At 38.4% G+C, this 21,460-nt stretch overlaps 3 protein-coding genes across 3 annotated transcripts; 1 reads left to right on the forward strand and 2 right to left on the reverse strand.

Moving 5' to 3' along the window:
* Positions 1-1,041: 1,041 nt before the first annotated feature.
* LOC131796015 (uncharacterized) lies at positions 1,042-5,693 on the reverse strand. The gene is made up of 4 exons (XM_059113662.2): positions 5,280-5,693; positions 4,127-4,481; positions 3,031-3,111; positions 1,042-2,006 (listed from the first exon to the last, which is right to left on the reverse strand). The coding sequence occupies exons 1-4, from the start codon at positions 5,540-5,542 to the stop codon at positions 1,314-1,316; spliced, it is 1,392 nt and encodes a 463-aa protein (XP_058969645.2). The 5' UTR covers positions 5,543-5,693; the 3' UTR covers positions 1,042-1,313.
* A 90-nt stretch (positions 5,694-5,783) lies between these two features.
* Positions 5,784-18,008, forward strand: LOC131796014 (tetratricopeptide repeat protein 28). Its single transcript, XM_059113661.2, has 14 exons — positions 5,784-6,057; positions 7,271-7,480; positions 8,130-8,313; positions 8,637-11,308; positions 11,822-12,050; positions 12,612-12,715; positions 13,508-13,757; positions 14,233-14,324; positions 14,482-14,683; positions 14,869-14,915; positions 15,656-15,724; positions 16,253-16,329; positions 16,846-16,924; positions 17,355-18,008. Exons 1-14 carry the CDS (start codon positions 6,049-6,051, stop codon positions 17,649-17,651), a joined length of 4,521 nt encoding a protein of 1,506 aa, XP_058969644.2. The 5' UTR covers positions 5,784-6,048; the 3' UTR covers positions 17,652-18,008.
* LOC131796038 (calumenin-A) lies at positions 17,933-20,671 on the reverse strand. Its single transcript, XM_059113692.2, has 3 exons — positions 20,133-20,671; positions 19,367-19,542; positions 17,933-18,842 (listed from the first exon to the last, which is right to left on the reverse strand). Exons 1-3 carry the CDS (start codon positions 20,580-20,582, stop codon positions 18,518-18,520), a joined length of 951 nt encoding a protein of 316 aa, XP_058969675.1. The 5' UTR covers positions 20,583-20,671; the 3' UTR covers positions 17,933-18,517.
* Positions 20,672-21,460: the final 789 nt, after the last annotated feature.

A 21,460-nucleotide genomic window follows, 5' to 3' on the forward strand; every position in this document is an offset into this window, starting at 1 on the left:
TTAGCAAAAAGAGTGCTAAATGCACGGTAATACCCTCTAGATATGCTCGTACCACCTGATTGACATCATTGATCTGGTTTGCTGTATTACTTCTGTCTTTCTAGAAATCTTAGAAAAAACTCAGAATCTAAAAGTCATCAAAGGTTAGCTTTTAACCCTAAGCAAAATTTTCTGTAGGATTCGAAAACTTCCATCGAGGATTCGACGAGCAGTCAGACGGAGCATGGAACGTGTCCTTGTCCGTATTGGAGTTAAGCGTCACAGGGAAAGAAAACAAAAACTAGAGCGATTTCAGAGTAGCATTGACAAAATATTTAATGTAAAACGTCGTGGAAGCCGTGGAGCTGTAGAATCATCAGGTTTCATCAGTGAGGAGGATTTGGAAGATGAAGATTTTCCTCCAGACTACAGCAACAGCGAGCTTCAAATCAAGACCATACCGACAGGCAGAGGAAGTTTATTGACTGAAACTGATGGCCCGATCGAAATTGAAATGACAATCTTCAAATAGATATCGCTTGAAAGTAACAGACATCTGATAACTTCCCTAATGGGGTATGAAAGCAAAATATGATAGGAAGCTTCTGCCTTCTTGTCAACTGTAATTATACAATCGATTAGTTCACCATAACCAAGTTCTCTTGATGGTGACCACACCCAATGTACGTGCTAAATTTGCTGTTGTTTTGAATCCAAACTTGATCCTGAAACATAGTCAAACTGCTGGAATGTTAATTGCGCCCCTAATGAGGAAGAACAGGATTTCAATAAAAAAGAACCATAACATGAGACTAACTTTTGGCATTGAGCCATCTCACTCCGAGTTTTATGACAAGTACTATTTGCTGTTTGTCAGGTAAAGACTTGACTGAATAAAAGTCGGTTTGTAACGTGGTCTCCAAATGTCGCCCATGTTGTTAATGAAAATGAGATCAAGTATGTCACACAAGGGCATTCATTAGTGCAATCCGACCTTGGGTACTCACCTACCAACGCATTTTGACGCAGAGTCTTTAGCGTTTGAAACTTCAAACAAACGACCAATCCTTAATATGCATTTATTAATCGAGGAAATTATAGTGGACATAAATAGCAAACATAAATTATTTTCTGGACCTGAGGTTTGACATACTAATAAAAAGTAATTCAAACGTAGCCCTTGAAGATGTGTGAGCCTCTGGTAAACGTTTTAGAATTCAGCCATCTGAAAATTTTAATTCAGTACTGGAGAACTTTCCTGGGATATTTTCAGACTAAATTTGGTAGTTCGAGTATGGTGGAACGCACACAAGTTACGGGCTGCGAAAAAAGGGTTAAAGTTCATCTCTCTTTCTAGACAGACATTCCCTTTTTGTCTCTATTGCTCGAGCGCTGGTTATATCAAGATAATTCGTAACAAGCTTTTTAAACTTCAGTCTAAATTCCACAGCAATACGTTGCCTTGTTGGAATATCCTTGGTCAAGATCTCTTCATCCTGTGGCATTCCAGTAGTTCTACCTAACATTTCATCTCTGAGGTGAAGCGTTAACAAATTTAAGGCGACCACTTCGTCCTTGCAAGAGTATGAAGGGTTGGTTCCAACATGAAGCGATGGACTGTTAAATACTTTCTTTAACTCAGATAATCTGCTCGGATTGCTTCCTGCTCTCACTAAAGCGTCGACATCTTTGTCCGAAAGCGCTTGTACTCTGAAACTTGGAAGACCTGCTGCCTTAAAAGTGAATTTCTCGCTGTATTTTATTTTCTTCTTGAGTTTTAACATGTCCACAAATCTTCGCCGCATCCTGCTTTTTTGCTCTGGCAAAGGAGTGAAGAATTTGCTTCCCTCAGAAACGAACAAGCCATATTGCAGAAGCGTTTGAACGCTGTCACCATTCGGATTAACGTCAATGAATATAGTGTCTCCTTCCTCAATTGTAGTGTTAACACGTCTGTAACGTAGGGCGCCACCCTTGGTCCACCATGTTCCACCAACACTGGGCCGATATGCGAACATGTTAAGGCCCTGAAAAGAAAATGACATGAGTTTTCAACAACAAGTGTGACTTTGTTAAGAAGGAAGCTAAACTTTTCGATCCGAATTTCGCACCAAATATTGAAGATTAACACGATGGTAGTTTCTAGAGAGATCCACAAACCTTATGTTTTAAAGGAGAGGAGTCGGTTTAATGGCGGGCATTTTAGGGTCCAGCCCTGGCTGAGTAGTAAGCCATTTCTAAATAAAGGGGGTAAATTTCTAAAGAAACTGTGGTGCTGCGTCGGTGGGAGAGTATAACAGGGTAATTTAGTGTTATCAACTGAGTTGATAACGTAAGTTGGTCACCGCAAAGAGTTTTAAGGCTGACATTTGGAGCGTTAGCCCTTCGTCAGAGTGATTGGAGGAATTGTGGGTTGTGTGTGGGTTTATATGCAGAAAATGGAGCTACGCTGTTGGTGGAAATATGTTGACAAGAAAACAAGAACAAATTAGTTGAACGAAAAGCGCTCGTTGATACCGTTGGAATTAAGAGTGCCGAATTGGGAGATAAATTTTTGTTCTAGAGTTTTACGACTTTCCGAACTGCCTAGATTTAAGGAAAGGCCGCAAACTGCGGCCTTTCCCTACATCTGTTTAGAATGATTAGGGAGACTCAAGTGTCTAGCGACTGGTTTGGATGCGTCCTTGTCATTTCTTCCAACGTCGCGAAGGTGTTCTTGGAATCGGTCACCTCGTCGTCTTCGTGTTTCACCAATGTATAACTTTTTGCAATAAGTGCAAGTTATGCAGAAAATGACATTGGCAGAGGTGCACGACTCAGATACTTGTGCATTTGATCAGGTATTCTTTAGTGAGCTCCAATGTATGCATCACATGACATAAAGATAAGGATGAGTGATTGTAGATAGAATAAAAATTTCCTGGTGGATATGTGAAAATAAGACAACACAGAAAGCTTTCCTTATTCAACACAGAAAGAAGCAAAATGGTAGTTTAAGGTCGAACACTTGAGGAAAAATAACAAATCAGACTGTAGAGAAAATTAACTTACTGGCACCAGGGTCCTGACCGGGCGTCCAGAGTGACTTGTTATATTATAACTGTTTGATTGAACTGCACAAACTGCATTTATCTGAAGCAAACATACAAACAAACAAATTCAACATACACCTAACTGCAATAACTTGTCATAAAAAAATAAAAAACGCCAAAAAGGAAAAAGCCAAAGAGTTTATTAGCCTTTAAAACAACCCTCAGGCTATCTGCTTGGCAGCTGCACAATTTTCATGCAATTTTTATACCAAAAAGTTATTTTAAACTTCTTTAGAGTACCAGATGTTGTTTAGAGATTTCAAGCCATTCCAAGAATAAAAAAATCTACATAACAATGCCATGTACTTATGCTATATGATAATTAATTCAGATTTGGCAATTTTTCCTTTTTGCTATTTTATATAACAACCTTACTGCTAGATAGCAGGTAATTTAGTGTTAACAACCAAGTTGAAAATGTAAATTGGCCACCATAAAGGATAAAAAAGCTGACGTTTTGTGTGTTAGCCCTTTGTCAGAGTGATGGGAATGATGGCTTGAAACATCAGCTTATTTACCCTTTATGGTGGCCAATTTACATTTTCAACTCAGCTGTCAACACTAAATTACCTGCTATACTCTCCCACTGAATGCAGCACCACAGTTTCTTTAGAAACTTACCCTCTTTCTTACTGCTAGATAGGTGTATACAATAGATCTGAATTGTTCCTTTTGTCATTCATGTGTTAATTAAATTTTCCAGCACAAGCAGTGTCACATAAACAAGAGTCCACTATCTTTGTAAAGCTCTCAGTACTTACTGCAAAAAATTCCTGCAACTATATGATACTCCTTGGTAATGTGATGTTACTTGACTCAAACTTTCATAAGTTTTGTTAGCAAGATATCACATTGGAATCAGAAGGAACTGTTCATGTGAGTTAAAGGGTTTACAGATCAAGGGAAACACCTGCTTACTCAACCTTGAAAAAAAGACACTGAGATATTTGTCACATGAAACAAGCAAAACAAAAATAAGAATAATCCCTGATAAGGTACCCTTCTACTTAAACTGGCATCAACTACTGGTGTTAAGGTATTTCTTAATATTTTACCAAGGTCTCTGGAGTAAGGTCCTTTCCATAGAACAAGCCAAAGCCATTCAGTTTTGGTGTTATGTTAGATGCCAGCCTGGAGACCATTTCCTTCCATTCAATTGCTCTCTTTAGTAGTTTTTCATCTTGCAGCTCCCTCAGCTCCTCTTCATTCCACATCCACAAAGCATTGCACTGATGGTTTATGAGGATATTAAAGTAAGGTAGCCATTGCTCATCGCTGGTGTGAACAGAATAAAGCACAAATATTGCCATCTGCATAAACCGCATTACTTGTTGTTCCAAGTAATCTGGATGGTTAAGGATCTGGTGCTGAACAAGAGATAGCTGCTCCAACGTTGGACCAATGGTTGACCTGATATGATATAAACCACACAAGAATCACTGAATACTTAGCTCTGAACTGCCCGTTCAGGATTAACAAGAAATGTTACCAATATAAAATACTTATTGCATTGTGATTATCACCATATGGAATTTTGTATTTTCTAGCTTCCCACAATGGATCCCAGCTAGATCCCTTCCAGGTAGAAATTCTTTGTCGGGGCGATCCTTTTTTTTTTCCATTTGCTAACAATATGAGTGACAGCGTGATTGAAATTCAATTTGAGGGACAGGGAATGAATTTGGGAACACAATTAAGTTTCAGGGTCATAATACCCTTTATAGTTATTATTCCAGAGGCTCATAAATGCGATATCTTTTTCTTAAAATGAGCCCCCTTTCTTCCTATCTTCCTTTCAGCCATTCACCTTTGCTTCACCTGACTTCCTATTAAATTGTAAGATGTAGGCATCGATACTATATAACTTCTGCCAAAATATAAAACCTCTAATACGTAGTTTGACAGTAGGACTATTTAAGTAGGACTAGTTTGAAATTAGGACTATGTTGAGACTAGCATGGGTATCAGAGGTTGTTTTGGGAAGAAGTGATATAGCAACAATGTTCGCATCTCATGACTTAACATCAGTATTACGGGGCAACAAGGTATACTTCACCGCTCAAGTTTCAAATTTGAACAGCAAACTTGAAACACCCCAACAGCCGGTTTTGGCTACTTTTGACAGTATAACATGGATTCAAGAAACGAATGTATTTTTTAAATAGAACAGCTTAAATATGTATACTTCTAGAGATGGCGCTACTGTACTTTTCAATTGTGGCAGAGTTCACTAGTAAAGACTCGGGAACCATCAAAATGGACTCTTTGTCTACAATACGTCTATCTGCTACAGCAGTGAGCTTGTGGTCTTTCCTTTCCAGAAATTTACAACGGCATTTTCCACCACGATCATCAAACCACTTACGGAACTCAATCAAGTCACCACTAGTTACTAATTCCGTGCCTTTGAGGAAACATAGGAAGAGGACAGTCAATAGTAAAGAGCTCGCTGCAGTCAATTTAGCTTTCATTGTTCATAAATGTTGTGACAATTCCTTTGAAAAATTCCAAATACGTCGATGAAACGTCGTCTGATACAATGGAGCCTTGGGGGAAAGAAAAGATCCTTAAATCAAAGAAATGTGGTCTTATTAAAAATTTAACAGCTTCAAGGCAGGCAAATGGCCATAATTTGTAAGGCGCTTTTGGTTAAACTGCGAAGAGATTAGGACCGAGTCGCGCTGGTTGCCAAGCAAATCAATATGGCGGAGAGTTCGTCTATGTTGTAAACAAGCCACTTTAAGTGAAGTTTATTTGATAAGTGGCGTTAAAGTAGTCTCATTATCGTCTGAAATGTGAAAATTTAGACTCAAGGAGTTGAAGTCTTAATTGTGTTTTTATTCTTCCTTCTTTCCATGGATGGCTGTAATGTGAAGTCGAAGTTTGAATCAAATTTTTACATTTAAAAAATAGTTGACTTGTTGAATTCTGTGATAGTTTAACTGGAATTATTAATCCAAGAAAAAGAACTTCAGCCATGGAAAAGGTGAGTCAGATTTGTTTTGTCCCTACAAATATCACGAATTATGATACTAAACATCATATAAATCTTTACTTGTCTTATGTTAACTGTGGAAGATACTGGTATAGTAAGCTAATGACGAGTGAACCAAATCACGATGAACATTTAAACCGACAGTCCAAGACACCATCTTAATCCTTGTTAACCATCTGCTGTATCATCCCAACTGCATTAAATTATTCTATAGTAGAGAGAGAAATTTAAGCTAGCGGCTTTGAGCTACAGCCATCTATCAGGCTGCCTAATGGCTTGTCAGAGGAAACGTTGGAGATTAAATTTGCAGCGAAAGTCGCCAATTTTTTTTACTAAGACACAATTTCTTCTTAAAATTTCAATTCAATATCAAGCAAACACATGATGAAATGATAGAAAAATATCTACTACAGAATTTTTTATTGATCCAGCACTAGTTTCTTGGAATAGTCCATTTTACAGTTATGTGCTTGGTTGCCAAGCCTTTGAACAGGAATGAGGCTAAGGGTGACCTTGTTATGATACAAACCTTGCTGCTTTTCAAATGCAAATTACTTTGTTATCATGCTAACTAGATACTGGTCTCTATCACAACAAGGTCACCTTCAGCCTCACTCCAAATCAAAGGCTTGGCAACTAAGTACACAGCTGTAAAATGGCTTATTGATTTGAAAAGAAATATTTGGCACACAGTAAGGAAAATTTCCAGTAAGATCTTGAGAGTGAAAGGGTTAATTTTCGTATTAAAATGTGGTGTTTATGATGTAAAGTTGAAGTGAGATGAAAAATGGCATACAATGCTATAACGACTCCATCACTTTCTGTTGACCATGCATTTCTCAAAGACAAGCGATATGCTTAGCAAAGGAGTATTCCATTAAATATTGAGATCAATGTCAGTAACTGAACAACTGCTCACATACCCCTCCCCTAATCCAATATTAACCCTAAATTGTCATCAGTTGACTGTTGTTAGATCAGGGGAGGGGTAGGTGTGTAGTTGCTCAGATACTGACATTGATCCAGTTATTGCATACTTTTTTCAGTGCCTGGATAATTTTCTTCTGGCAACCATTTTACTATTTAAGGGGGCTAAAGAGTGATTTTCAAAATAACTTGAGTTTGACACCCTAAGCTGGAAAATGAGAGGATTCAAAGATGAATTATACCGAGGTTGTTTTTTTTTTTATTTCTTAATTTGCAGTTGAGAGCACTTTGCTCAAAGGGAGACAGAGCCTTTAAAAATGAAGAGTACCTTCAAGCCATCAGTTTTTACTCTGATGCTTTGATGCTTTCACCTTATAATGAAGATGTTCTTGGCTGTAGATCAGTGGTGTATGCCAAGTTAGGCATGTTCAATGAATCCAAAAAGGATGCTGAAAGTCTTATAAGCATAATTCCACAGAAACCCAAGGTAAAAAATTGCACAATCACATAATATGATTTTGAGGAAGTTTTAACTTCTTTTAAAAAAGAAATTCAGTTTCTAATTGTAACCATAACATTTCAAAAATTTCATAATAAATTTGATATTATCATGAACAGTAGTCACTTGAGCTACAGATCAGATTTCAACAGTTGGTAGGTTTGTGATCAACCCCATTTTTTAAGACTATAAGTGCCAAATAGCTTTGATATCTGTGATAGTGGATTTTATAATTTTTTGGAGGTAATACAGTCAATTGCTATCTTAAAAACTGTTCTTTAATTTGTATGCAACAGATGACTGGCAGTAAAGGGTTGATGTGGTTGTATTCTGGGTTGGGAGGTCCAAGGTAAAGCTTCTGTTGGGTCATAGTTTTCCTTGATATTTTCCATATGACTTCTTTTCACCAAGAGAAGTAAATGAGTATTGGTGATTTGTTAAGGAGACCTGGAAAAAAATGTTCTCAACTGGTAATCCATGATCAACCAATATACTTGTGGTCCCTTGATGACAAGAAACTAGAATAAGCTCAAGCCCAATGGGCCCTTGTTGCAAATTTATTTTAAATTATATTTATATATACATTAACCAGTCTGGTTAAAACATGACAAAAACCTGGTTATTCTTGGAAATACAGGGCCATTTTTTGAGAGCTGTCTCACTTGAAAACCTTGGAAACTACAGAGAAAGTTTAAGTTCATACTTGAAGGCTTATGAGCTGGACCCAGGACACCCAACTGAACTCATGCTAAGAATTGTTGGAGCTGTTGGGTGCATCTGCCAAATGTCAGAGATGGAAGAAATTTCTCTGTCAGACCAAGGTACTGTCAATAACACATTTTCAGTCTTTTGATATGTAAATAGTTTTTGCTTATCGCAACTGTCTCAACCAGATGCAGGCTTATTAGGCTTATGCTAATAGGCTTATGCTTATGCCTGTGCAGAGAGCTCAAGATTTTATGATTCAGAGGCCTTAATATGCAAAGACTCTCAAAAACTTAAAATAGAAAAGTCTTCAGTTATTGTATGGTCAATAATATTCATTTTTTAATTATAATGAAACATTTCATATATATAGGTAATTAAATTGTTAGACTTTTCATTGTAGTTGTGATTAACATGTCTTATATCTGGTTAATTTCAGGAGCAAGCTTTCAAAACTTTGATAGTTTTGTCCAACTTGGCAAAAGGTTGTATGAAACAGAAAACTACAAGATTTGCATAAGTGTCACCATGACAGCCTTAAAGGCACATTATGGTTGGGATGAACAGCTGCTGTACTCACAAGCAAGCATCAAACACCAGCATGGTGAAAAAGATTTTGAGAAGACAAAGAAAGATATGCAAAGCCACAACCATGTCTCTAATGAGTTTGATTCAGAAGTCTCTCATTCTGGGTATGGGTTTGCATCAATTTATGTTGCAACTGGTAATGATGGAACAGAAGAAAAGGAAAGCCGTGAAGACAGCCAAGGGTCACTACAGAATGGCAGAGCAGTTATGTTGGCACTGCTTGTTATGGCTGAAGCTCACTACTGTTTGTACCAATACAGCGAAGCTCTTTGTGTCTCTCAAAAGTGTCTGTTTGTAGCTTTAGATTTGAAGGACAAAGAATATGAAATAAAGTGTTACATTAAAATTGCAAACATCCATCATAGACTTGCACAGTATGTTCAAGCTGTGTCTTACAATGGCAAGCTGTTAGGTGTGGGAAGAGATCTGCAGAGAAGTGGTGAGGATAAAGAAACATTTAAAAAATACTGGAATAATGACATTGAACGAACAGCAGTCTGGAATTTATCAGCAGCATACAAACTCATGGGTGACTACAAAAAAGCCCTACACCATGCCCAAGAGTACATGGAATTATTGAAATTTATTGACCAGGGAAATCTAACCACAGCTTATTCAAATTTAGGTGAACTGGAATTACTGCAAGGTAATTATGAAAAATCTTTGGAGTGCCACAAAATTGAACTACAACTTTGCAAGAAATTTAATGATCGTCATGGTGCTGCTTATGCTTTTGGCAATATTGGCACAGTGTATGCAAACATGGGAAACTTTCGATCAGCAACTGTCAATCATGAGCAACACTTGAAACTCGCACAGAACTTGAATGATAAAGTCTCAGAAGTTATTGCATTTAGGAACTTTGGATGTCTTTATAAACTCATGGGGGAACATGCCAAAGCTCTTGGTTATTTTGAGCAGCATTTACAGCTTGCCAGATTGAACAAGATGGAGGCACTTCAATGTAAGGCATATGGACTTGTTGGTGCTTGCTACAGAGACCTTCACCAGTTACACCATGCTCAGTATTATTATGACACATGTTTGAAATTGGCCGTTGAGCAAAATGATCTAGAAGAAGAACTGGAATGTAATCTTGCCCTTGCACAGATTTCAAAAGCCATGAGAAATTTTGAAACTTCCCGTCTGTACTTCAACAAAGCCATTCCTGTCTTGGAAGACAAGCTGTTGTCAAAGCATGGTAATAGATTGATTTACAGAGATCCCTTGCTTGAAAAGCTGGATCAGTGTTATAAGGACCTGCAAGAAGCCCTGATTGAGATGAATCTAGAAGAGGAGGCCTTAGAAATTGCCGAACACTGCAGATCACGAATTCTTGTCAGCATTATTAGACATAAGAAAATTCTAGCCAATTCAGAGGCCTCGTCAACACCAAGTCAGCGACTTGTTACAGCATACTCAGCAAAGGATATAATGAGTATCGTTGATTTGCAGCAAGCAGCATTGTTGTTCTTTTCTGTTATTCCTACTGGCTTCCTCTTGTGGGTTTTGTCGCCAGGGAAGGGCATCGTGAGATGTCATTGGCACAAGAGTTGTGACCATTCTACATTTACCAACAAAATTAAACATTGTATCGAAGAGTTTCACGGCAACTACAAGGAGAGTTACAATTTTGATCACCGAGCCCTACCCGAATCTGTAACTGGGAAACGCAGTGAGTCAGTGAATGAAAAAGAAGACAAAAAATCTTGCTATTATTGTGAATTTTTGTACTCTACCAAACTGACACCGCTTCAGAAGCTGCATCATCTGCTTTTAAGTCCTATTGAGGATGAGCTGAAAATTGAGCTTGGAAGTGGCGTCAATGAACTGGTTATTATTCCAGACTTGGAAGTTAATTCAGTTCCTTTTTCAAGTTTACAAGACAAAGAAGGGAAATTCTTGCATGAATTCTTCAATGTTCGAACTCTGCCATGCATTAGAACAATTTCACAGAAAGGAGAAATGCTTAAATCAAATGCAGGGAAACAAGTGGCAGATTCTTTCGAGATTCTCGTTCAAGGAAATCCAGACATATCAAGAGTAGAGTTGAATGGGAAAGTATGGAGTCCAAAGAAACAATCTGGTCTCGCTGAAGAAGAAGTGAACATTATTGCGTCCTTGCTGGGGGCGGATCCAATCACTGGTCGCCAGGCAACCAAGGAGCACTTTCTTACGATGTTGCCTCAAACAAGCGTGGTTCATTTAGTGACTTACGGAAGCTGGCCAGATGCCTGTATTGCTCTGTCTCCAAACACGCATCACTTTGGCGACCCTCCATCGGAAGATGCATTCTTAGTGACAGTGTCGGACATAGCCATGTTAAAATTGTCCGCTAAGCTTGTGGTGTTAAACGCATGCTGTGGGTGTGGCCACCAGTATTGCCAGTTGAAGCATGCAAGTTTCGACTTAGCAACAGCTCTCCTGGCAGCTGGTGTACAGTCTGTGATGATGCCATTGTGGTCTACCCCTCAGGCTGCAATGCTGAACTTGTTTTATAAGTTCTACACTGGTTTGGAAAAGGTATGTAGCCATTTATGGTATGATAACACCCTTGAGTAACGTACGTAACGTAACGTAACGTAACGTAACGTACGCTCTATTTCCGTCAATCTCTTTGTTCCGTTCTTCCTTCCTCCCCGAGAAGAGACAAATAACATAGTGTTCATCATGGGAAGTCATGTATTAATGTCGGTTAAAAAAGTAATTAACTGATTGAATAAAGATTTTAGATATATGAAAATTCACATATTTGCACTGCGGTGGAGAGATGAAATTAGGAGATCCTCGCATAAACTTTTCATCGTGTATCTAAATAATACCAAATTCCTCGCCCTTGCAAGGAGTTTACAAAAAATTGAAAATGAAGGATGAGGCATAAGGAGGCAGTTTCAATCTTATCGTATATCGAAACTGGAGAACCGCACAACAGGCAGAACACGAAATACGTAAATCAGTAGCACTTCGTTTGTTTAGTGCTAGCCAGTCATAGTGATTTTGAGACTGTTATGTTTTATTTTTAACTGTTGTCTTTAGGGCCGAACTGTCAGTGAATCACTAAAAGAAGCGTGGACCCTTTTGAGGAGTGTTGAGCACATGTCGACCCCAGACTCGTGGGCGTCATTTGTTCATGTTGGGTTTGACACCACAGTAAATTTCATGAAGCTGAGGCATCAGCTGTTTGATGGGGTATTGGATCAAGTGGTGAAAAGTTCATCTCCGGAGAGGTTCCCTCTGGTCACTGCAGAGACACTGGACAGCAAAGGTTAGTCTGGCGGTTTTGTTCTTTCTGATTTTTAAGGAACTTTCTATCAACAAGTTATGGCGGAGGTGGTTCTTGGCGGTTTAAATGAGTAGCGAGAGTCTACTATTCAATCATCTTCAGCAATATCTCGCTCTCGTACATCTCTTTCCTATCACGGATTACGCAGTCTGACAGGCAAGCCTGAGAATAGGAACGTTTCTTAGAGTAATAAACAAAGTCCTAGGAACGGAAGGAAAAAAAGTGAGTTGCATTTTGAGTCGAATACAGGACACTTTTTCCGAAGCAGTGGACCTTTGAATCCTTCAACGCCGAGAATTGATAAGTATGTAACCTCTGCTAAGAATAGCATTAACTGATCCACAAATAGGTGATGAGAAGTGACTTACTTATCGGTCAGTGGGTGATATCTCGGTTAACACCAATCTCTCTTAACTAATTAACAGTGAAAAGTATAGGAGCTAGAAATCAGAACTCCAGGTTAGATCTGGAAAGCTTAATGGTTTAAGGCGTCTAAAATAGTATTTTTTATTCATTATTGGGTGTTTTTATTTAACTTTGTAGTCCCTTCAGTTACGTTTAAAGTGAAGAAATTTCAAGAAATGCTGACACAGCTCTTATTACAGCACACATCAGTATCGCATGTGCTGCCAGCTCTCCGGGACTTGGTAAGATAAGAGCTAACTTCACGGGTGCACTACCAATGAATTCTTGTTATTTCTGTATTATGTAATTATTAACTTTCAGTTATGTCCTGTGAAGGACTATTGTCGGTAGCTGTCACTAACGTTTCAACAATTTGATGAGTTCCGCTCAGTCTCTGATGATGACTTCCGCTCATATTGTCGAAACGTCAGTAACCACTACTGACAACAGTCCTTCTCAGGACTACACTCACCCGAACGATCAAACTACACTATCACATATTACCTTCCGGTTCAAACCATTTACTGGAATACAATATGTAATACATTTTAATAATCAATATTAATAATTTTAATAATGCATTTTTTTAATCTTGGATAATCAAGTCCAAAGCTATCAAGAGTACAATGTATGTAAGTTATCAAGTGTATGATCGGGTCATATGCCCCACCCCTAGTCGCACCATTACCATTTCCACCATAGTCGTACCGTCTACCATTCTCTGAGATCTCAGATGATCTTTTCGCGGATAGAAAATTTTTTTTTAATCTCGGATAATCAAGTCCGAAGCTATCAAGTGTGCAATGTATGTAAGTTATCAAGTGTATGATCGGGTCATATGCCCCACCCCTAGTCGTACAAAAGTCTACCATTCTCTAAGATCTCAGATGATCTTTTCACGGATAGTTTGAGATGTATTGACTCGTTATTCCAAAACTGATCCCTTGAACCATTCCCTTTGTTTTGAGTGTTTTACTTGACGGCTATTCTAAACCTCTTGACCTCTCACTCTCTTTCAATTTTCAAACTTTCAGATACAGTTGGCTCATCAAATGCACTTATTAACTCACCATCCTGAGCTCCTCCTTAAGGGGGACCCAACCATGTGTGCACAACTGAGCTCCCATGTTCTGGAGTCCCCTTGTGCCAGAGAGTTCCTCATCTTCTTAGGGTTTGACTTTCAAAAGGACGGTGCACATGACAAAGATCCATTTGTTGTGTTTCCTCACTGGGACCCTGACGGGACCCTGACTATGACGTCACAAATCCTGCAGGCTGTTTGCGGTAAGTAGCGTTCACGTGCCATCAATAGTCGTGGACAAGTTGGACGTAAAGGTTATTGCGAGGCAAAGGAGCAATTAGTAACTCTGCTCGATGAGCTACGTTCGTGTAGTCCCTCATAAAATGTGCTTCAGTAAAGGCGCTTTGTTACATTATTTTACATCATTTTCTTCGATAAGTATATTTGCCTTTCACGGAATAGAAACCACGATGATATGTTTGGTGATATTGAAAATCATTAAAACAGGAAGAATGAATCAGAAATAGACGAACGTGGTTAATGATGTGGTAGACTTAAACAGATAGCAAATTAAAAGCCTCAAATTTCCGGGCTAACCTTTTTTTTCTAGACTATCTTTCTTTAGACGTTTATGGAAAATTAGTGTTGAAAACTCGCGTAATCTCACCATTTTGTTTGCTCATTTTTTGTTTATTCGTTTTTAAGTATTTATTTGTATTTATTTGTTCAATTCTTTAGATATCTTGAAGGAATCTTCCAGTGGAGGTTACGCCTTAGCTAAGATAACAAACACCTTGAAGAAAAACACGATGGAAAAGCTCAAAGAATTTGTAAGTATCTTATCACTTCAGTTTACTCTGCAGCAATGAACTCTCCAGTGGAGCTGGACATATACCCACGACTGCTTATACTACCCATACTTATTTCAGAATCGTTCTAATGCATAATGTAAATTATGATAAACATACGCTATTTTACCCGCTTCAGCTCAGCTTAAGCAGTCGTTACCCTGAGAGGATCATGAAGACGAGTGATTTTGTCCTCCGCTCATTGTGGTACAATCCTGAGTTGCAGCAGCTCCTCGCCTCCCTTGGCTTTTACGAAGTAGGACAGTCGTTACTTTTCAACAAGACCGAAGGAAACCAGCTCCTGTTGAAATCTACACTGGCTGTGGTCACAGCTTTGCTTGGTAAGGGGGTAAAACCCCTCATGAATCTAGGCGCAAACTTTTAAGGGAAAGTTGTTGTAGTGGAAATGTGTTTTCTTTCTTTCATTTCTTGCCTTTCTCTTCTTTCCTCTTATTTTTCCAAGAAACAACAACAACAACAACAACAATAACAACAACGAAATGTTAATCGTCTTCTTCCTCCACAGATTATATCGAGAAAGGGAAAACACGGACTTATTCGTCCCTTCGTGAGGTAAGTACCTTTTCTTTCTTAAGAGCAATCTTCCTGTTACTGGTCTAAACCGGCACTATGCATCAGTAAATCCCATTCAACATTAATCCTTAGAGAAGCGGTGTCCTACTGATTGGCACTTGAGTGCTTCCCAGTCCCTCCCAGCAACGAGATCTCTAAATAGAAATGGAGACCAGCGAACTGTCTGGGTAACCAGATGAAATTCTGAGGGGGTGGGGAGGAGTGACGTAAAATGCGATAGACCAGCATTCCACTTGAGGAGAACAATACTCTATTTTCTTCCTATTGCGAAGCCAGAATGACCTCTAACCTACAGAACAGTGCGTTTTTTAGGCTACAGAGAGGCAAGCGCGAGGTGAAAACACAACAATAAAAGCGCTTGTTCTGAGGCCAAAGCAGCTCCGAATCTCTCTTTCTCACTTAATAACCCATCATGTGAGTTATGTAGCATGATAGGAAAAAGACATTGACAATACAGTAACTGGTCAAAGTAGAAAGTCTGATGTGGATAAACCTCATGAGCTACATTTCCCCTTTATTGATACAAGAAACAGAAACTATTAAGTATAATTTTTTAGTTGACAGCGACTTTTAAGCGACATTATACTACTTGTGGACCTCATTAAAACAACAACAACAACAACAACAACAACAACAACAACGTTTTGAGAACATCACTAGTATTCTATTTCCCAAACCACGTGTCATGACCATGATCCTCTTGGCCTCTTTTGTTTCAGTCTGTCTCTTCTGGTGAACGTCCCCCCAAACTTGCCTCACTCTCGCCCCAGCTCACTCCATCCAAACAGGTCAGTTTTATATTTTAGTATTCGCTATGAGACCCATGAGTGCTATTCCTACTAAGTATGGGAATGTGTGGAAAATCCAAGATTGCATTGGTTTTGCTTTACTTTACTCTATTTAGAAAACGCGCACTACACTCTTAAACTGTCACATACAAGACTACAACCAACACGATTTCGACGCTCACTCTTCTTTTAACTTTTTAGTCTCCGTCGTTCCTTGTGATAATTTCTATCATTTTAGTTTTGGTTTACGGGTATATGCTTCGAGTGTCTGACTTTCTCTAGCGCTAGCATTGATTGTTCTAACGATATAGCTGTGATCAACCTTCAAATTAGCAAGAGATCGACTTGTTCCAAAACAAGTGAGACTGTCGAAAATAACGGTACTTTAACAGTTGTGTATGAAGTATGGCCTGTAGCGAAACTAGAGTGTTTGTTGGCCACCTGGTGCATAACGTTGGGAAAAAAAAAACAAAAAAAAACAAAAAAACAAAAAAAAAGCAACAACAATAATAATCTATTCTGTCGCAGATTGTGATGGAGACTCCATGGATGTCTACAAAGTCTGATAGAAGTGAAAATGAATTGAAGATGGCACTTGCCAAAGAGTAAGTTTCCAGTGTCTTGAGCTTGTATAGAGCACTTTAACTCGAGTTGTGATCAGTTATCAAAATGCCTCTAAACGAAAAAATGACGGTAGTTTGCATTGGAAAGGAGTTAAAATCCCGAAGGATTAGCTTGGTGCACCAACATGGCTGCCATTCCGTAGCATTGGTACATCAAAATAGCTTCTGTGACCTTATGGGGAACACTCCTTATCACTTTTGAGTCCTCGCTGGTTTAATTTATAAACCGTTTCCATTTTGCAATGTGTCAATCTTTTGTTGCGAATTGTAGGGTAAGATATTCTCAATCTAGAAATAGCCTTGGAAATATCATAAGCGGTTGTGATACACACCTTCTAACGGGTACTCACAGAGCGCGGTGTCGTGAACAGTTCGATTAACTTTTTTTTATTTTCCCAGATCTTTTTTTTTTTTTTGACTTAAACACATTAGTCCAATGCACTAATTTCCCCTCAAAAAAAAAAGTTGCATTTGATTTGAAACTGAATTTTTCTGTAGATTGGAAGGAATAAATAAAGAGTTCGCAGGTCATGTGACGATATCAAATTACTGGCATGCTCAGTTACTTCGGGCTCAGGTAAACATCTGATGATTGGTTCTTTTTACTTTTAATGTTTAAGTGAATTGTAGGATCGTCAATAAACGAGGTTAAACAGCAAGCAACGTTACGTTCAAACCGTTTAGTGAACGTTACGGATGTCCTTTTTTCCAAAAGTAAACAGTTTTTACTTTTGTGTGTGCTCTTCTTTACGGAAGATGGATGCACCTTTATTGCCTCACGTCAAGCTGTGGCAAAATACTCAAACGTGAAGTCTTCCCTAGAAATTTTTTCTCACTTAGCTTAAGTGGTCTTCTGCTCTTACCAATGAGTTTTGTAATAATGTATCGTTGATACATTAAACGATGAGAAATCGCGCCTAATAGTGTCGTTTTGGTGGGACAGGTTCGGTATAGGCTTAGTAAACCGACATACGTGTACCGTATTAAAACCTTTCCCTCTTTCCCAGTCTGCCCCCGGTTCTAAACTCCCGGTCATTGGGAGTGAGACTCAGAACAAGCCTTCAGGAAAAGCGCGAACTGTAGAAAAGGCGGGAAAAGTGAAGGTGCAAGCCGGTATGACACCCTCTTGCAACCGGCGGCTTGTAGAGGAGGAGCCACGGCTTTCAATCAACGACACCAGAGAGAGGCGCAGCGAGATCTACAGGATTTATGCACAGCGGTATGATGATATTGCCATGCATAAGCGGCATAAGGTTCGACAGTTGTTTATGTCGCAGATTGAAGATCGTGGAGAATATCACTGACACTGACAATTAGTGTGCAACTTGCTGAACTTTATCGCATCTTTTGAGCAAACTAGTTTTTTTTGAAGATGTTTTCAATTCGTCGCGCCCTATTAGATCTGAATTGTAAATAAACTCAAATCATTATTGAATAATGAACTACTGTTATTTTTCTGTTAAAAAGGAGATTGATGAAGACCTCATGTTACAATTTTTCAAGCAAAAGTAATCCATATTAAATTACATCAGCTACCGTCACAAACTTCAGGAAAGAAAGAAATTTATTTCCCGGACAAACGTTAACACTCTAGTATGACTTTCGCCACCTTGTAAAATAGATCATCAGCATTCATTTTATTGTTATTTTTCTGTTAAAAGGGAGATTGATGAAGACCTCATGTTACAGTTTTTCAAGCAAAAGTAATCCATATTAAATTACATCAGCTACCGTCACAAACTTCAGGAAAGAAAAGAAATTTATTTCTCGGACAAACGTTAACACTCTAACATGACTTTCGCCGCCTTGTAAAACAGATCATCAGCATTCATTTTATTGGGAAATGTTAAGCTCCAGCATTATCAAAACAGAATGTAATTAACCAAACATCTTACAATCACTTTGACTGTGCTTGTTATCGCTTCCTTTAACAACCAAAAAATTAGTCTAGAAAGATAATATCTTAGCTATACAGCGATTACTAGCGATCTCATACTTTAAGGCCCTCGCTGATTACAAGAATTTTAATTTGTAGATTAAAAGAGATAAGCTAGTTTGATAGAAAACGAAGATAGCTTTGACAGAATACTGAGACGAATCGATTCTAGCATATATTTATTAAGTTTGTTATCTGTTGTAGTGTAACCCAAACTCAACTTTTTTCACCGAACTAGAGTTCCGTATGTTTAACTTTTCTCAAAGTGTTGCCATGATCAGTGGCTAGACTTCCAACAAACAGATTCCAGTGCAGTAAGATTTCATCAACAGAGAGGAAACCATCAGCATTCTCGTCTGTTCCGTCGATCAGATGAAGTGTTTCGTCATGGGAATCATTCTTTTCGGGAAAGACCCATTCTCTCGCTTCTTCACGGTCCATTTTACCGTCTTTGTTTTTATCGAACCTTGAGTGAAATTCTGCCCGATGTCGCACCACCCATGCTGGAGGTTCTTTTTCCTCGTGGTACTGGCCTAGAAATTCAGCGACGGTGATGAGGCTAAAAATAAAAAAGAGAAGATGCCGTGTCAGTGAAACCATGGAAGCTTTTGAGAATCGGGCCATCTTGTGGGAATATGCAAGGGCGTAAACTGTCGAGTATAATTCGGGCCAACGAAATAAGACTGGGGAACATAGAGCAGTGCAGGCTGAGAGTGGCTCTGGTGAAAGCTCTTGCAAGCCGGTTGGAGTGATATGTAAGAGGAAAGGTTTAAATTAATAATAATGAAAAAAAAAATGGTCCCCATAATATTCATGCGTGTATTCTGTTGCGTACGAGCAAGGGAAGTCTCGCGCGTACATCGTGTTGATATGTCCTGCGCGTCCGAATTTGTGGCGGATCGGTCTCTTTAAAACGGGGCAAATTAAGTGGATTGAGTAATGATTGTGATTGTATGACTGTGTATTTTCTGTATGCGATGTGTGGGAGGAAATAGACTCCCGCATTCTCTGCTTACATTCTGAAATTGTAAATCATAAAAAGAGCTAACTTTGTTGAAAAGATTCTTCGTGTTTTTGCCGTACCCGTCATCATTTTGATCCACATCCTCGATGACTTCATCCAACGCAATTTCTTGCATGTTTATGTTCTCTTCCGGATGCTCAAAATCCACGTACTCGTCTCTGTTCATTTTGCCATTTTTGTCTGCGTCTGCGATGTTGAATTTGTACTCTTTTTTTCGTATTTGACGGCGTAAATTCTGTTGATTGAAGTAAAAGTAAAAGCAATGTGAGTAAAGAGTTAAATAAGTCATGATTAGGAATGAAATTCAACAGGCTCGGGTTTAATCACCGTGGAAAGTCAAATTCTTCCTTTTTCGAACTTTACTTTGTAAAGTTGTTTTGGTAACTGCAGTTGACCACTTTCATATCATGATCAGTTCATTTCTTTCACACACAGGTCAAAGAGTATTTCTTGCATCATTTGCTCAAAAAAACTTTCCCTTGAATATAACCGCAACAAATGGTTAGCTGCTTTTCCATTTTTTTTTTTTTTTGCACTCTGTGCTCTCTGAAAAATTTTGCGGACAGAATTTTAAATTGGTTTCTTTGTCTTTCTTATCAAGGTGGAATACTGGATGTACATGCAAAACTATAAGGGGAATTAAATTTACCAGAAGAGATACATTTGGTGATTTATTTGCCGGAGAAGCAGTGATAGAAATCGATATGTATAATATTTGTTTTAACCTGTTGTGATGTCGACGATGTAACATGTTACAAATGAAAAAAAAATGGAATTGAAAATATTAGTTTTCTTACAATGTGACAACTGTAATAAAATACTTACGTGGTCCTTCGGAAGATCATAATTATCCCATTCTCCGTATTCCGACTTTCTGTATTCTTCCCAAGAAATCTCACCGTCTCCATCTTTGTCCTCTTTAGCGATTCTTTTGTCGACGTCTTCGTACATAAATGCCTTTCTCTGTTTCTCTATCCACACCCGAAGTTCATCTTCCGAAACCAGACCATCCTTGTTAGTGTCAATCATTTTTACAACAATAACTCGTAACCTTTTCTTGGATTCTTCTGGAGTTAAATGATCAAATTCCTCCGCCTCGGGTCCGAGGAAGGCTTCGTGATCGTAGCGAACATCGTGTTCCTGGTTTGCACCGAAATGCTCGTGCTTGTGAAAGTTATCTTTGTGCGGCTCTACTGCGGCGGAAAAAGGAGATTTTAAACTAAGAATTACTGAAAATGCTATGAGATAAAAAGATCCGAAGGTAACAGGTTGCATTGTCCCTTCAAAAATAACAACAGGTGGATTTCTTAGTTCTGTAGTTCAGTGAAAATCTTAAAGCCGTTTAAGGTATTTTGAAAGACTCTATTAAGAAATGTGGATACAATGTCTGAGCATCGTCAGCGATAGCATTTAAATTTGAAACAAGAATTCCCATTGGGTTGTAACAAAAAACCAATCAGTTTTTGCCATGAGTTCGATTGTAGACAGCTGTGTAATCGCTGTCTTGTGCATTTTAATCATTACTTTGTTATCGTTCATGAATGGACAGTTAGATTCACAGCTGAGGAATATTATTGATGACGAATGCTTTTTAAAAACCCCTGACGTGTTCAATTTTTATTGAAATGAATTCGTCAACGGGAAAACTGAAGCTTAAGAGAGTTTCTTTAATCTGTGACTCAGCGTAAAAATTGTTTAATTTTAAAACATAGATGTAAATGCGAACCTTTTGTTTTTCAGATATGTTCGTCGAATCATTAAAATATCAAGGTGTTCCTGGCGACGTTACTTTTTGTTTTGTTTTTAGTCTTGCTCTTTCACCAAATCCATAAACAATCGTCTTCTCTGTCAACTGAGGTAATTGTTTGATGGTGATTCTCTGATCTTTTGGCCGTATTTTTATCTATGTTTAATGCACATTATTTTCACCTAATTCGTGATCGTGGAAGTCGAAATTCTCCTTAAAGAACTTTCACTTCACGTCACTACAGCTGTATTAAAACAATATGCTCGCAGAATAAATAGGTTTTTTCGGTTTTCATTTTCCTTATATATGCTTATACCAAACTTGGAATTTCTTGTATGAATACTTTTGAACGTAAGCACCGATATTCAAGACAACATACCCTTTGCGTGGATAACAACCAATTATT

The sequence above is a fragment of the Pocillopora verrucosa genome, chromosome 4 (assembly GCF_036669915.1).
Source record: "Pocillopora verrucosa isolate sample1 chromosome 4, ASM3666991v2, whole genome shotgun sequence".
NCBI lineage: Eukaryota > Metazoa > Cnidaria > Anthozoa > Scleractinia > Pocilloporidae > Pocillopora > Pocillopora verrucosa.